General features: G+C 45.4%; 2 protein-coding genes across 2 annotated transcripts; one reads left to right on the top strand and one right to left on the bottom strand.

Annotated features, from left to right (window-relative positions):
- Positions 1–6,484: 6,484 nt before the first annotated feature.
- On the top strand, positions 6,485–8,216 carry LOC135610063 (uncharacterized). The gene has a single exon (XM_065104036.1). The coding sequence runs from the start codon at positions 6,666–6,668 to the stop codon at positions 8,160–8,162; it is 1,497 nt and encodes a 498-aa protein (XP_064960108.1). The 5' UTR covers positions 6,485–6,665; the 3' UTR covers positions 8,163–8,216.
- A 2,625-nt stretch (positions 8,217–10,841) lies between these two features.
- Positions 10,842–15,272, bottom strand: LOC135610064 (TPR repeat-containing thioredoxin TTL1-like). Its single transcript, XM_065104037.1, has 7 exons — positions 13,883–15,272; positions 12,814–13,009; positions 12,530–12,714; positions 12,115–12,448; positions 11,822–12,026; positions 11,363–11,469; positions 10,842–11,264 (listed from the first exon to the last, which is right to left on the bottom strand). Exons 1-7 carry the CDS (start codon positions 14,806–14,808, stop codon positions 11,112–11,114), a joined length of 2,106 nt encoding a protein of 701 aa, XP_064960109.1. The 5' UTR covers positions 14,809–15,272; the 3' UTR covers positions 10,842–11,111.
- Between the last annotated feature and the right edge of the window lie 496 nt (positions 15,273–15,768).

Raw genomic sequence — 15,768 nt, forward strand, 5'->3', positions numbered from 1 at the left:
TGCTACAAGTTTTACCTTCTTTTGTTCTAGTAGTTAATGAAAATCAAAAATTCTTTCCACTGTATTAAGTCAATCAATAAAGTTATTAACATTAATTTTATCTTCAAACTCTGGAATATCTAATCTTGGATTGTATTTATTCTACCACTCGTCTAGGACTCCATGTCTTGCCCGAAATCTTCTCGACTCCCTTGGATGAGGAGGTGTATCATCATCAGAAGTAAATTCATGGACATCATTTTCATGCTGGTTGTGTCTACTTTGAAGTTCTTGGATTATTTCATTTTTTTTCTTATAGACTACGCAGCAATCTTCATAGTTGCAGCCTCAATGACTCAATATCATCTTCGTAGTTGCAGCCTCAATGACTCAACGTTATCTTCTTGGCAACTACCTTCATCAACTATATCTTTTCCATTCCGCCTTGTCATAATCTCTAGCCTTTAGTTCCGATACCAAACTGATACCGGGGGTGATGCAGAATGGGGGGTAAAGTAGAATAGATTTTAAAAGAAAACCGAAAGTATAGTTTTTCAGATAGAAAATATACAAACTCACGATAATACTTCAATAAGATCAAAAAACAGCTCACCATCTAGTTTAAAAACACAAAGGGATACAGAAAGTTCACCGCCCTAAGGAAATTAAATAAGAATACATAACTTAAAATAAAAGACTCACCACTCAAGAAAGCATTCAAGAGATACAAAATTTAAGTGAGAACTCCAAGAGAGCTTCTGTCAAAATACCATCAGTTTCTAAAGTCTTTTTGCCCTCAACACAAACAAAAATACTAGTGCATAAAACAACCCTTCATACATAGAAAATTTCGAAATTAAGTGTTTTACAACTGCTAACCAACTCCTTTAATACATTCCTTAGTTATGAAGAAAAGCACCTTAAGATAGCTTTATTTTTGTACAAGGAATATGTTGATGAGCTGTCATATTTGGGTGGGTTGAGTTGAAGATTATGAGGCAACATTGTTAGCTGAAAAAAAATATCATATCATCAACAAGATCTATATGAACAGATTGTAACAAATTAGACACTCTCATGTCAAGACGTGATGAGCGAGAGGGTACACTCAAAAGAGGCAGCAAAGGATCGGGTCAGAAACATCTTTGCAAGAATTATTAGTGCGGAGGCGATATGGGGAATTATCTGATGTCGAAAACATGGTTGTGGTCATGGGCTCATCTGAAGCCAGAAGAGGGTAGCTTGGAGAGCACACACCTCGCAGTTTAGGAAGTGAAGTTGTTATGCGCCCCCACAGCTGGCTAGTAGAGAATGCTTTCGTTTGCTTAGTGAAGATGGTGACTGCAGCACATCCATCATGGCATCCACTTTAACTTGTAGTGCGGCATCGGCATCCACGCACCTCAGAAGGAAGCCGAGCGCAGCTTCCTTCCTGATAGCCTAAACTTCCGATAGTGGTCCGGTGGCGTGTGGTGCAACATTAAGATTGTTAGCTTTCAATTGGCCAGTCCTTCATGTTTGAAGTAGATGGATACTTATTTCCCCGTCCTCCAGCCTGCACATGCACGAATTTAACAAGCGTTTGAACCCCTTTCTTAAAACATAAAAAAAATATGTGTTTTTAGAAGATATTTGAATAATTATAGTATTATCGTTTATACAATTGTGTTATAGTCGAGGAACTCTATGAAAAGCAAACCAATGACATATATGATGGGATATAAAGAGAAATAAACTTTTGTATGTGAACAAATACTAGTAGGTCATAACACGCAACGGAATTAAATGAAATCACAATCAGATAGAACACCAAGATTTATGTGAAAAATCTCTCCAAAATGAAGGGTAAAAATCATGGGGCAAACTAGAGATAATCCACTATAAGAATAATGAATATACAAATCTTAATCCCTTACCCAAAACCCTAGCAATAATCATAATAAAATAACTAGGATACAAGGATCACGTCACTGTGTTCAAAATTCTAAATCCTTCCTAATTCTCCTCAAGTAATCACAGTAAAAATCTACTATAGATTTGATCTAACCTGAGATAAAAACACTACTAGATGATTGAGAACAGTCTCTCTATATTATCCTTGTTTTCTTCCCTTTCTTTCTCCTTGGATTTCTATCTTTTTCTCCTCCTTTTTGCTACTGCAAAAATCTACCTTGTTGCCCTCGTTGCTGTCCTATTTTTACCTATTTTCACAGCTACCACACATCCCATAATATATATTAGGATTAGATTAAGAAAGAAGATGGACCATGGGCTTAGTATGTGCTGTCTTGTAAGAGTAGAATTATCGTCGAAGAAACAACGGTTTCTCGACGTAATTTCCACCAAAAACTTAAGAGAATTGAGGAGGAAATTGATAGCAAAATCACAGTTTATATGATAGCAAGGATATCTAATTTAATCAAGAAAATTTCGGCAGTATAACAGCAAGGAAATTGGTGCAAGTTACGATTGCAGAATTCTCATCGAAAAATTTCAGCGGGTTACGACGAAAATTTGCAGGAACGCAAAATCGTTCCTGCAAATCTTAGATCAATCTTAGATCAATCTTAATAGATCAATCTTAGATGGAAGCCAAGATGATCTATGAAGTGTATAAGAAATTTCATTCAAAAAAGATTGCAAATAGATGGGTTAAGGCAACAATATGCGGCTGATATTTTCTGCAGCACAGATTTTTAAGTATAGTAGATTGGACGTAAAAGGTCAGTAGTTTATATTGAGAATTTTTTTATGAAACCAAAGAGAAATCCACTGTTAGGAAGTGTCAAAGCTATCATAAAAATTTCGTAGAGATTTGGATAGAAACAACATAGTACAAGATCAAACAAATAGTGCTATGCGGCTAAAATTTTACAGTGCAGATTTTCAAGTATATCAGATTAGACATAAAATATCAATGGTTTATATTGAGAATTTTTTGACAAAACCAAAGGAAAATCTACTGTTAGGAAGTGTCAAGTTGTCATAAAAATTTCATAGAGATTTGGATAGAAAAAACACAGTAGCAAGATCAAACAGACGGTGCTATACGGTTGGAATTCTGCAATGTATCTTTCGTCATAGAGATGAAAACTTTACGACGAAAAGTTTATGCAGCAATATAAGAATAATTTTTTTGAAATTTTCAAATAAGGATAACTAAATTGTAGTAGCAGTAAGGTAGAAAATCAGAACCTATTGCAATTCATGGGGAGATCAAAGGATGATCCATGGTGGTGGAGATGACAGCAAAATTTGGCGATGAAATTTTAAGCAATTGTGGGAATTGCTTTGGGCGGTTGTGGAGGGTTGATGGATGGCTGTGGAAGGGCAGCGAGAACTTGGTGGATATGCATCGACTACCGAGCTTTAAATGGCATCACCGTCAAGGACAAGTACCCAATACCAGTGGTGGATGAACTTCTTGATGAATTAAAAGGAGCTCGAGTCTTCACGAAGTTGGACCTCCGATCCGGTTACCACCAAATTCGGGTATGTGAAGATGACATTCCAAAAACTGCATTCCGCACACATGATGGTCATTATGAATTCTTGGTAATGTCTTTTGGACTCACTAATGCTCCTTCAACCTTTCAAAACTCCACCAAACCACACCCTCAAACTACACCCAAAAAAGCCACAAAATAAACCTAAACCGCAGCCTACATCTACCAATCCACCAACCCTTTCAACTATCACTTCTCTCAACCTATACATGCCTTTAACCCGTCAACAAAAGAGAGATCTTAACATCACAGATTTGGAGTCATATACTATGGCATCTGTGGAGGCAATCAATGCTAAATTTGAAGCCTTTGAGGCACGAATAGAGGATAAGATTCGGACAACTAGCAAAGATCGGACAAACCTCCACCATTCAGGAGTATCAAACCAGGTTTGAAAGGTTATCTAATCAAACTCGTGATTGATCTGAAAAACAGCTATTAGGGACCTTTATTGAGGGCTTAAAGCCGGAGATCCGGGGAGAAGTTAAGGCGCGACAACCATACACGCTTATGGCAGCCATCTCTTTCACATGACTTCAAGAGGAGCGATTGAACCATGAAGCCCGGAGGACTAGGATCACTCCTCGACCTACAATACTAAAGCCCTCAGCCCCCCCTACTATCAACCGAGTCCCTGCACCGAAAAGGTTAACAAGAGAATAACTTCGGGAGCGATCTGCGAAGGGGTTATGTTGGCATTGCGACGAGCCGTGGAGCCACGAGCATCGCTATAGAAAAAGAAGACTTCCTATGATTGAACCAGTAGAAGAAGAGGTCATTGAATATCCAGAAAAGAGCCTTGAATATGAAATAGAAGATATGGAAGAAGAGCCACAACCGACCGATATTACGGTACACGCACTAGTCGGCTACTCAAACCCGCAAACGATGAAAGTTGGAGGCCTTCTCAAACAACAGCTGATTACCATTCTCATCGACACTGGCAGCACTAATAACTTCCTAAATAGTAAGGTTGCTACTCGGATGGCACTGCATATTGAAGGTTGCAGCAAGTTCGATGTAAAGGTGGTCGACGGCAGAATCCTAAAGTGCGACCAAAGATGCCTGCAGGTGAAACTATTACTACAAGACCAAGAAATTATCACCGATTTTTTTCTCCTACCACTTGATGACTATGAGGCAATGCTTGGTATAGAATGGCTGACTACACTAGGTGATGTCTCTTGGAACGTTTCTAAATTAATTATGAAATTCTACTGTAATGGCAAATAGATCATCCTACACGGGAAGCGCGGGGGGCTGAGGGCTTTAGTATTGTAGGTCGAGGAGTGATCCTAGTCCTCCGGGCTTCATGGTTCAATCGCTCCTCTTAAAGTCGTGCGAAAGAGATGGCTGCCATAAGCGTGTATGGTTGTTGCGCCTTAACTTCTCCCCGGATCTCCGGCTTTAAGCCCTCAATAAAGGTCCCCAATAGCTGTTTTTCAGACCAATCACGAGTTTGATTAGATAACCTTTCAAACCTGGTTTGGTACTCCTGAATGGTGGAGGTTTGTCAGATCTTTGCTAGTTGTCCGAATCTTATCCTCCATTCGTGCCTCAAAGGCTTCAAATTTAGCATTGATTGCCTCCTCAGATGTCATAGTATATGATTCCAAATCTGTGATGTTAAGATTTCTCTTTTGTTGACTGGTTAAAGGCATGTATAGGTTGAGAGAAGTGATGGTTGAAATGGTTGGTGGATTAGTAGATGTAGGCTGCGGTTTAGGTTTGTTTTGTGGCTTTTTTGAGTGCAGTTTGAGGGTGTGATTTGGTGGAGTTTTAGGACTATGGATGAAAGTTTTTGATCTGTGGTGGATGACAGTAAAAGTTTGATAGAAATCAGTAAAAGTTTACTGCAGAATTGTGTTGTCTTGTAAGAACAGAAGTGTCGTCGAAGAAACAACGATTTCTCGATCAAATCTCCAAAAAAAAAAAAAAAAAGAATTTGAGAGATTTAGCTGAACCATGGGCTGATAATATATATATTCGAATGTTATTTTCTTCACAGGATGTGCGTACCCTTCTCGTCGGGTTCCTTAGCGGCGATTAAGTACTACTACCTCGCCTTTCGGATGACAGTACTATTCTAACACTAAAAGGACAGTCACCCATGCAATTTGCTTTGTTAACACTACGAAGTCAACTCAGTCAGTCGGCAGATCCATCGTATGACTTTTATATTTGGACTGAGGGCACCGAATCCGACGGTTGGCCCCGTGCCTGTCGTCGTCGATCCAAGAGAAGGGGTGATGAGTTGCATCACCGTCATGAATGCTTGTGTCTCTCGAGATTCGATGGCGCCTAAAAAGTAGGATCTAACTTGAAAGCAGTGAACGCGGCGACGACAGGAGGAGCCCCTCTCGGAAGATTAACAAAAACAAAAACAAAAAAAATAGGCCACCTGTTGCGAAACAGTTCACGGAGTTGCTTACAACCAGAATTCATAAGCACGATAATACTTCATCGATCACGTCCAATGAATTGATGATCTCCAGTGGACCGTCACATCGGCATGATATATACGTATTTTGTTACGTAGCATAATACTAGAATGTGAAGTGGGTTGCTTGATAGAATCTGGATGGACGACGACTAGTTCGGCCAGCGTCCCAAAACCAACAACATTTTATTATTACCGGAGTCGACGAATGTGGAATCGATCATCATGTTTTTCGCAACTGTGTGTGTCGTCGGAGGCCCAAAGATAAAAAGCGTGGGTGTATTAGGAATCCTGCGAGGCGGTGGCTCAGATCTCACGTAGACCATCCATCATTGGGCGGGTGTATTTGGTGATCTTCCATGTCGAGATGGGAAGGGAAGGGAAGGGAAGCAACTTTGAGAAGCAAACCCCATCCCAGCGTAGTCAACAGCTTTTGTTTTGTTTTGTTTTCTTTTCTTTTCTTTTCTTTTCTTGGCACCCCCCACCACATGATAAAAATGAAGGTCGATTCTCACCACATTTCGAGTCATGCTGTGTTTGACTCCCAATGGCTGAAGAAGAATGCGTGCAAATGAGCCAAACACCACACCAAGTAAACGCACCGAATGGGGGGCGTGAGAAACGCACCGTCTCCAACTCTCGCCTAACTCCACGCCAACTTCCCCACTGCTCTTTCTTCTCTCCTTCTCGCCCCCCGCACACAAATCACAGCAGCACTAAACCATCTCTGATCCCTGTCGATGGCCTTCCCCTCCTCCTTCCACCGCCCCAAGAAGCCCCACTCCAACATGCTTTCGCTCATCCCCAGCTTTCACATCATTCTCCTCTTTCTCCTCACCCTCTCTGCCGTGGCCATCCTCTTCCTCCACTCCCCGTCCCTCTCCCCTTGCTCCACCGCCGCCGCCTCCTCTTCCTCTAGGAGAGCATTCTCCGGCGACCTCCGCCACGTGGACTTCTCCTGGAACAGCCTCAGGCTCACGTCCGACCGTCCCCCTCCGACCGTCCTGAGAATCGCCGTCTTCTCCCGCAAATGGCCCGTGGCCACCGCGCCCGGCGGCATGGAGCGCCATGCCCTCACCCTCCACTCCGCTCTCGCCCGCCGCGGGCATCGCGTGCACGTCTTTACCTCCGCTCCCTCGTCCGGCAAGCGTCTGCCGGAAGGCGGAGAGGAAGAGGAGGAGCCCGGGCGCCCGCGGCTCCACTTCTTGTCCGACGCCCGCTGGCGGTGCGACGAAGCGTGGGGGCTGTACGAGGCGGAGGCGGCGCGGGGCGGCCCGTTCGACGTGGTCCACTCGGAGAGCGTGGCGCTGTTCCACCGCTGGGCCCGCGACGTGCCCAACCTGGTCGTGTCCTGGCACGGCATCTCCTTGGAGGCCCTGCACTCCGGCATCTACCAGGACCTGGCCCGCGGTCCCGACGAGCCCATGACCCCGGCATTCAACCGCAGCCTGGCGGAGTCCATCTACAAGGTGCTGAACGAGATCAGGTTCTTCCGAAGCTACGCCCACCACGTAGCCATCAGCGACAGCACCGGGGAGATGCTGCGAGATGTCTACCAGATCCCATCGGGCCGAGTCCATGTCATCCTCAACGGCGTCGACGAGGACAAATTCGCACCCGACACCCGGCTCGGCGACGCGTTCCGGGCGGAAATCGGACTGCCCGGCGGCGCAGCCTTGGTGATGGGCGTGGCGGGGCGGCTGGTCAAGGACAAGGGCCATCCGCTCCTCTTCGAAGCCTTCTCCAAGCTGCTGTCAAGGCACCCGAACGTGTATCTGGTGGTGGCCGGATCGGGGCCTTGGGCGCAGCGGTACGCCGATCTGGGGGTCAACGTCATCGCGCTCGGCCCGGTGCCACCTTCGAAGCTGAATGGGTTCTACAACTCGTTGGACGTGTTCTTGAACCCCACCCTGAGGCCGCAGGGGTTGGACTTGACGCTGATGGAGGCGATGCAGTGCGGGAAGCCGGTGGTGGCGACGAGGTTCCCGAGCATCAAGGGGACGATAGTGGTGGAGGAGGAGTTCGGGTACACGTTTTCGCCCAACGTGGAGGCGTTGCTGGAGGTGTTGGAGAAGGTGGTGGGCGAAGGGAAGGCGAGGTTGGCGCAGAGGGGGAGAGCGTGCGGGGAGTACGCCAAGTCCATGTTCACCGCCAGCAAGATGGCCTCCGCGTACGAGAGGTTGTTTCTGTGTATTAAGAACGAGACATACTGCAGGTACCCCTTGGCGTTCGATTAGATTGATTCCTTTGTTGCGACTTTATATTGCCAAGCATGCGTGTTTCGAGTTCAATTCTGAGCACACCAATTGTTTGATACAATGCGCGTGAGGCCAGCATCATCAATCTCAAGTCAGGAAGGATCGTCCATTCTTCCGAAGATCAATGGGCTCTCTTTGTTCGGTGACTCTTCCGACTGGGAGCGTGAAGGAAACTTGAGCATGCGTTCGGTACAGACTCGGAACATACCATATATTTTCGAGAAAGGAAGCCTTTTTACCCATCTCCACTCGACGACGTGTGGCGGCCGTGTAAGCAGTTGGGGATCCAAGTCAGGAAGGCTGGCAGTAGGCCTATGGCCGGCAGCTCGACGACGTGTGGCGGCCGTGTAAGCTGTTGGGGATCCAAGTCAGGAAGGCTGGCAGTAGGCCTATGGCCGGCAGAGACATAGGCCTACTGCCGGCCTCTTAAGAGCAATCTTTGGTAGGGACAGCCGGCCCAGTCGGAAGTCGATTTAAACTAAACACAATGTACAAGATAACATTTTCTAGAACAAACCGAACTACTTTGCTATAGGAAAATAAAATAAAATCAAATCAGGCCGGAATACTACGTACGGTTTCAGTCGGATTTCTAATATGGTTTTGAATTCCCAACAAATTATAATTCCAGAAATATATATATATATATATATATACATATATATATATATACATATATATATATATATACATATATATATATATATACATATATATATATATATACATATATATATATACATATATATATATACATATATATATATATATATACATATATATATATATATATATACATATATATATATATATACATATATATATATATATACATATATATATATATATATATATATATATATATATATATACATCTCAACTGCTCATGGCCTGTGGTAAGGAAGTGGCCGAGGCTGTGGTTACGGATTCTCGTAAGGGCCTCTGCACTAGTGTTCCTCCTTCCAACTCTGTGCCTTTGTTCATTTTGCTGGCCATGATTGAAAGGGCAGCCCTTCTCTCCTAACAAGTAAAGAAAGCAGGTGGATCCATCCTAGTCCGCTACCGACATTGTAGTAGGCCTTAGAGGTGGCATGGCATGGCCTTTTGCCTGCTTTATCACCCTTGTTCGTTTGTACTCTCCTCTTTTAAAATGAATCTTCGATACGCCGCGAGAATGGGAAAGAGGGTTGGCGATGCTTGGGATCCGAGAATCCCACAGGAACTCATCAGGTGACGGTGCTCTTTACAGCTTGTAAAGCTGCACCATGCGGTGGAGGGCCTGCAGATGGGAAGTCACAGATATAGATGCGATTCGACGCTCTCTTTTTGGACTCCAACCACTATTTATTACATCTCCTCCGCCTCAGCATCCTACCAATAATATATATTCCGATTGCTTGCAGAGAATTTAGTGCCCCTGGGTGGCACCACCACCTGTCGTCGTTTCACGGCGTTGTCTTGTCTTTCTTTGGGATCGTGAGCTCAGCGCCTTGTTTCTTTTCCAGCCATCGGCTCCCCATGGAGACCGTTCTCGAGTTGATCGTGATAGCTCAATTACCGTAACGTAAAGTCGAAGGACAAGCATCCCACCCAACGCGAAGCGAGAGAGGTCTTTTTCACAGGAGCGATGCAAACGACAGATGAAGAAGATGTATTGGATCATCCGAAAAGAATGGGCTTTTCCAACCCAACGAGAGAGGGCGCAGTACGAATGCACTATTAGTTCCTCGACCAGTGGAGAAGAAGTAAATGATAACAAGGATGGTCGATGAGGCCATACCAGCAGAGATCACGGGCGAGACGCGATGCCACCCACCCGCTGGTTTATTAATGAGGGGCGTGCCGTTCCATAATGCTGCGCAGGTTTGTGGGGGCACCCCCAACGGTCACGGGTTGGGAACATCTGCCAACGACCAACCGAAGAAGGGAGGAGATGATGATGATGATGATGGGGAAGAAGCTAGTTTGGTATCGGTAATTGGCTGGCTGTGCATGTCTGACTCACGGATGTGTTTCTGTCGAGGAGGACGAAGACTGATATGACGGGGGTACATCGAAGAAATGCCATCTCGACTCCCATCTCCTCCGCGTTAGCACTTGCCGACGAGGAGGAAGGTGAACAACTTCACATTGGTTAGAACGGGGAGGCATCCTCCTACTCCTCTGTGTCGCTGTCACTGTACTGGAGGAGTATTTCTACGAGTGGAGCGAACAACAGGGGGCGGGTCATTTCGAAACAATGAATGCATCCAACAGGCAGGCAATTAATAGCCCACCACCCACCAGATCTAAACCTTCAAAACCAGGCAACAGTTTTGGGGCAAGAACAGCCAGATGAAGAGGATCGGCATCATCATGTCATCTGAGAAGCAAGAAACCCAACCCAAACGAGAACCCCGACAAAGTGAGCAACTAAAACTTAACATACACCCACATCCTGAAATGAGAAAAATCTGCGGATTGTTCTTTTTATTTCAGAGAGGTGTGCCGCAGAAGCAAAAAAAACACATCAATGAACATCTTTCTTTTTCCATCTCCCCCTCCCTCCATGGCTTCCAATGTTTTTCTTTTTTTCTTTCTTTCTTTTCACATATATGGAATATATACATGCAATAAATCCGAACCAGCCTCCCAACTGAATTAATAGTACAATCAAGCTTCTCAGGAAGATAATGGTTGCTCGGGACATTTGATTGATGATACTGGAGCGCCGCAAATGAAGGGAAAGAATACATGAGGAGGCCGAGGGACTAAAAATGTACAAGTAAATGGAGAAAAATGGGCTCCTTTTCTTTTGACTCCAGTTCATGCTTTGGCACAATCAATTATTTCGTAGCTCAGTCGCTGGTTTAATGGGAGCTGACATTTGTATAAAAAAAGAAAGCCGGTGGCTTGCCAGGATGTATCACAACAACCACTTGTTTCTTCTTAAAGACTGTAGTGCCTCACCGAGTACTCCAACACCTGCTGGCTTGGGCAGATCATCTCCTTCACTCTTTTCCCATTCTTGTAGATCTTAAAAGTTGGGACTACCCTCACATTTTCTGCCACCGCAATACCAGGGCTCCGCTTGACATCAACCTTTGGTACAAGCACGCAATTAAATTAGACGACGACGGCATCAAACAAGAGGACTTATTGTGAGGCTGAAATTGTGATGCATGACTATCGATATTTACCTTGAGAAAGTTTGCGGATGGGTACCGGGTACAGAGCGCATCAACAAAAGGGGTTATCTGAATGCATTGCAGATTCGAAGCAGTCATGAAATAAACAACAGAAGCACCTGAGATAGTGAAACTTTTGATCTCAGTGGAGATATAAACTAATGGATAAGGTATGGTAGTCAATCTATGCTATCTGACGTATGTAAATGCATAAAACAGTCATATCAACTGCAGGACACCACCAAGAATTGATTCACGAGCATCAAACTTGATCAGAACAAATACAGGTAGATTTTTTTTTTTGTCAGCATCAGCTTCCTAGACAGTAAATCATATTTAACAGGAGAAGTATGGCCTAAAAATCACATATATACCACAGAAATTATAGAAGTCACCTAAAGAAATGCAGTGGAGCTTAATTAATAGAGGGCTTATGGCACAAAATACTTAACCAGTCAAATGCAAACTGACCAGGTAATGATACTGCTGCTCGGAATTGTTCTGCACTAGTAACCTCCTCAACTTCTCCTCCAAACTTCAAATTAGAGATCTCCTCACCACGAGATGTTTTTAATGCAATCTGAGCATGGAATAAGGCTTCAGCCACCTCGTTGTCACCGGGAAGCTCCTTCCTCAGAACTTCATAATCTCGTACTGATTCAGACCAACGCTCAAGCTAATTACCATGTCGATCAAAACAAGATATTGTCAATACCAGTGATGCATTATTTATGTATCGAAGAAGCCACATGGTACGAGACAACCTTGGCATAGGAATCAGCCCTTCTGAGAAGAGCCTTGGTGTAGTTGGGTTGGATTCTGAGGGCTTCATTGCAGTCCTCAACAGATTTAACCCACTGCCCAAGCTTAGAGCGGCAAGCTGCTCTGTTGCATAGGAGGACTGGATTTGAAGGATCATACTTGAGTCCTTCCCCATAAGCTGTGCAGGCCTCTGCAAAGTTTCCTGACTTGAAGAGCTCATTTCCTTGAGCTCGAGCTCTTGCCACTGATCTTATATTATTCAGGACCGTTGTCACTCCTATATTCCTGCCATCCATCTGCTTGGCCTTTTCTGCTGCCATGACTGCATTCTCAAACCTACAAGAGTTCCAATTCGATTTTCATCACCCAAAATTTGATTTTATGCTATTCTGCAGAACTTCGGAGATATCAGCTTACCTCCCCAAAGCCATATCAACCTGTGCTTTAACAATGTAGAAATAGGAATGCGAAAGCATACCAAAGATCTTGGCAGCTGAGAAGAAAGAGAACGAGTCTTCAAATTTTAGTGATCTTGTTAAAATCGAATCAGCCTCGTCAAGCTGATGGAGATGGAAAAGAGCTTCTGCTCTCGATGCAACAAGCTGCAGTATCGGACTCGGTCAATTGTATGTTCAATTTTCAGAGAAAATAATAAACAAATTAGCAGATAACAGTAGTTTAATCCAATCTTGAGGACTTACCAGCAGAGAAGAGTCTGCTCCTGCAGCAATTGCAGCATCAGCTTCCCTCAACGCACTCTTCCAATCTCCAACCTTCCTGGCATCGCCACATTTTAGCCAGTGCCTCTCCACCGATTGCAGCTTCTGCAACTCAACTGGGTCAGGAGGCTGTCCGGCCAAGAAGTGATGCTTCCTTGCATCCTCAACTAGCCCTAACCTGCAATAAGAAATGGCATAAAAATGGAATAGCCTTCCTACTACAAATCGGAGTATGTACAAAGTCAGACAGCCGCCACAGCAGCTAGCGAAGCAAAATAAGAGTCCATAAAAATTTTATTAGAAGCATATACAAAAGTTCTGAGTGGGTCAATTCTCTAGCAGCGAATTACTGCATCAAGCATGAAATACATGCTCTGATAATTTCTTTTTACAGGAAAATGGCACCTGTGCAGACATTGTTTACGGCAAAATCACAAAGCAGCCACTGTTATTCTAACAGAATCATAAAACAGCCAGGCAGAGTCTGTGAATTGGTTAGAACATTTGGGATCAAGAATCCGCAAAATATTTCCATGGATAGCCTAAGAATTATATCCTAATTACAGTTTTTTGATCCAAGTCATGCCCAAGGCGATTTGAACGTACACCAAGGACTGTAACATCGGAAGAGGAAGATAAGGCACAACCAAATCATACTGATCACGGTGTCATCACATGCCAACCAAAAAAGTTAACGCAAAAGATTGCCGGCCAAAAGGATCGACAGAAAACAATCCCTTTAAGAAAAAAAAAAAACAAAAGGCACATGGAAGAGAGATCTGCCGAGCACAAAGATCAAAATTTTGGACAAAAGAACGGAAAGAACACGAGCAGGATTTCAAAACGTAAAGCAAGTAAAGAAAGAACATAAAACAGCTGATGAACAGAAGCCATCTGTTTACCCATCAGGGTGGAGATGGCATCAGCGGTGAAACCCCTACCTTGCGCAGCACATTAATACCGGAGACAAGAGTGCATTTTTATGTCTCTCGACGTGAATCAAGAACGAACGAGTAATCTACAACACAACGATGGCATTTCACGGTCTCACCTTAATTTTAGGCATGCCAGCCGCTGGTGCGCCCGGCCGTTCGTTGGATCCAACCGGACGGCCTCCTCACACTCTCTCGCCGCCTCTTCTAACCTGCCGAGCCCCATCAGGGCCGCCGCACGATTACCCCGACATGCGGCATTTTCCGGGCACATCGCGACCGCCTTGTCATAGAACGCCAGCGCTTCCCCATACTGCCCCTTCTTGTAGTGCTCGTTCCCAGCCCTAGTTGCTTCCAGAGGATCCATTCTCCCCGTCGCCATTCTAGCATTCGAACCCCCTGAATTCCATATTCCAACAACGCCACCGGGTCTTGAGGCAACACCACCGCCTCCGCCCATCCCGCCACGAATTATGCTGCCGTGGCCGTAGTTCCCGGTGCCAGACCCGAGCACATCGCTCCTGGGCGACGTCCTATGCATCATCCCCGTCTTGCCGATCTTCCCCGAGGGGCAGATGTTTCCGGTCGGAAGCGCATTGGTGACGGGAGAGCTAGCCGTGCTGCTGCTACCACCGCCGCCGCTGCCGCCGGAGAAGATCAGCGGCCCCGAGCCCGATCGCCGGTGGGTGGCGGTCTTCAGATCCCGTCCTTCCGCAGCGGTCGGGCTGAACTCCACGAAGAGCTCGCCGGAGTGGCACAGCCGCCCGGCGTCGGGGGCTCCCGCGCCAGGCTTCCGAGCGACGATGGCTGCGGTCGGCACGGCCTTGCCGGCCGAGCCGGAGGAACTGGAGCAGCTGCTGGTTTGGGTGGAGGCGTGTTGGCGGAGAGGGGAGACGGGGGAGCCGAGATCGGGGAAGTCGGGCTTGTTCTCCTCCAAGGCGAGCACCGTCTTGAACCGGTCGGCAACGGGGTCGAGCCGGCCAGGTGCCCCCGAGTCCGAGCCAATCCTATGGTCTGGCCGGCCCGTCTCGCCGGCTCGTGACATCTGGGCCTCGTTCCCTCGGCTTCAGATCTCCTCTATCGCCACCCTTCCTCGCACTTTCTCTCTCTAATAGATCAATGCCCGTAGCTCCTATGGTTGTAATGGCTACAGGAATCGTAGAAAATACTGCGGCGAAAAAATAATACAAATCCTGACGGAGAGGAGAGAGAGAGAGAGAGAGAGAGAGAGAGAAGGGGGAATGAGGGATATCGTGATACGGAAAAAGGAGGAAGAAGGAAATGAATGTGAGTAACGTCGGAGAAGGGAGCAAAAGAGGGGATGGGAAGGAGGGGAAGAAAAAAGAAGAGGAGGAGGAAGGGGGAGAAGAGCGGAGTCAGAAACTAATAAAAAGGAGGAAAGTTTTCATCATTCAATTACACTTTCTCCGGTTTACCCCCTGCTGACACTGCCGTCCTGCATCGTTGGAAGCCCTCTCCTCCCCATGATCTTCTCTCACCCTGTCCCCTTCCGACTTATATCCTTCCTCCTTCGTCTATCCCCTCCTACCAACTTATAATTTCTTCCTTATTTATTTATGTTTATTTATCTATCTCCGTAGAATCAAAAAAAAAAATCTAAATGATTTTTTATTTTCTTGCGCTTCTCACCTTTTTTTCGATATGACGATGTTGGATGATAAATCTCCTTGGCCGAAGTCATGACCCACGAAAAACATCGCACCAAAGTTATTTGTACCGTGTGTTCTCGGAGTTACTCTTGCCGCCCCTTAACAATATTATCTTCTTTATTATTGTTATTGTTATTACTGATAGCTTCTAGGTGAGAGAAAGAGAGAAAGAGAGAGAGAGAGATACATTTTGGATAGTTTGTCCAAAGGAGGGGGCTCGGGACGGTTGCAGCTAGCCATTCAGGGAGCTCCAAGTGTCCCCGTTGCCCTCAGGCTAAGCGCTCACACTCCGACCGTGATCCGTCGACCCTTCATCTCCAACACAGTTCGATGGA

This window comes from Musa acuminata, chromosome BXJ2-4 (assembly GCF_036884655.1).
Source record: "Musa acuminata AAA Group cultivar baxijiao chromosome BXJ2-4, Cavendish_Baxijiao_AAA, whole genome shotgun sequence".
NCBI lineage: Eukaryota > Viridiplantae > Streptophyta > Magnoliopsida > Zingiberales > Musaceae > Musa > Musa acuminata.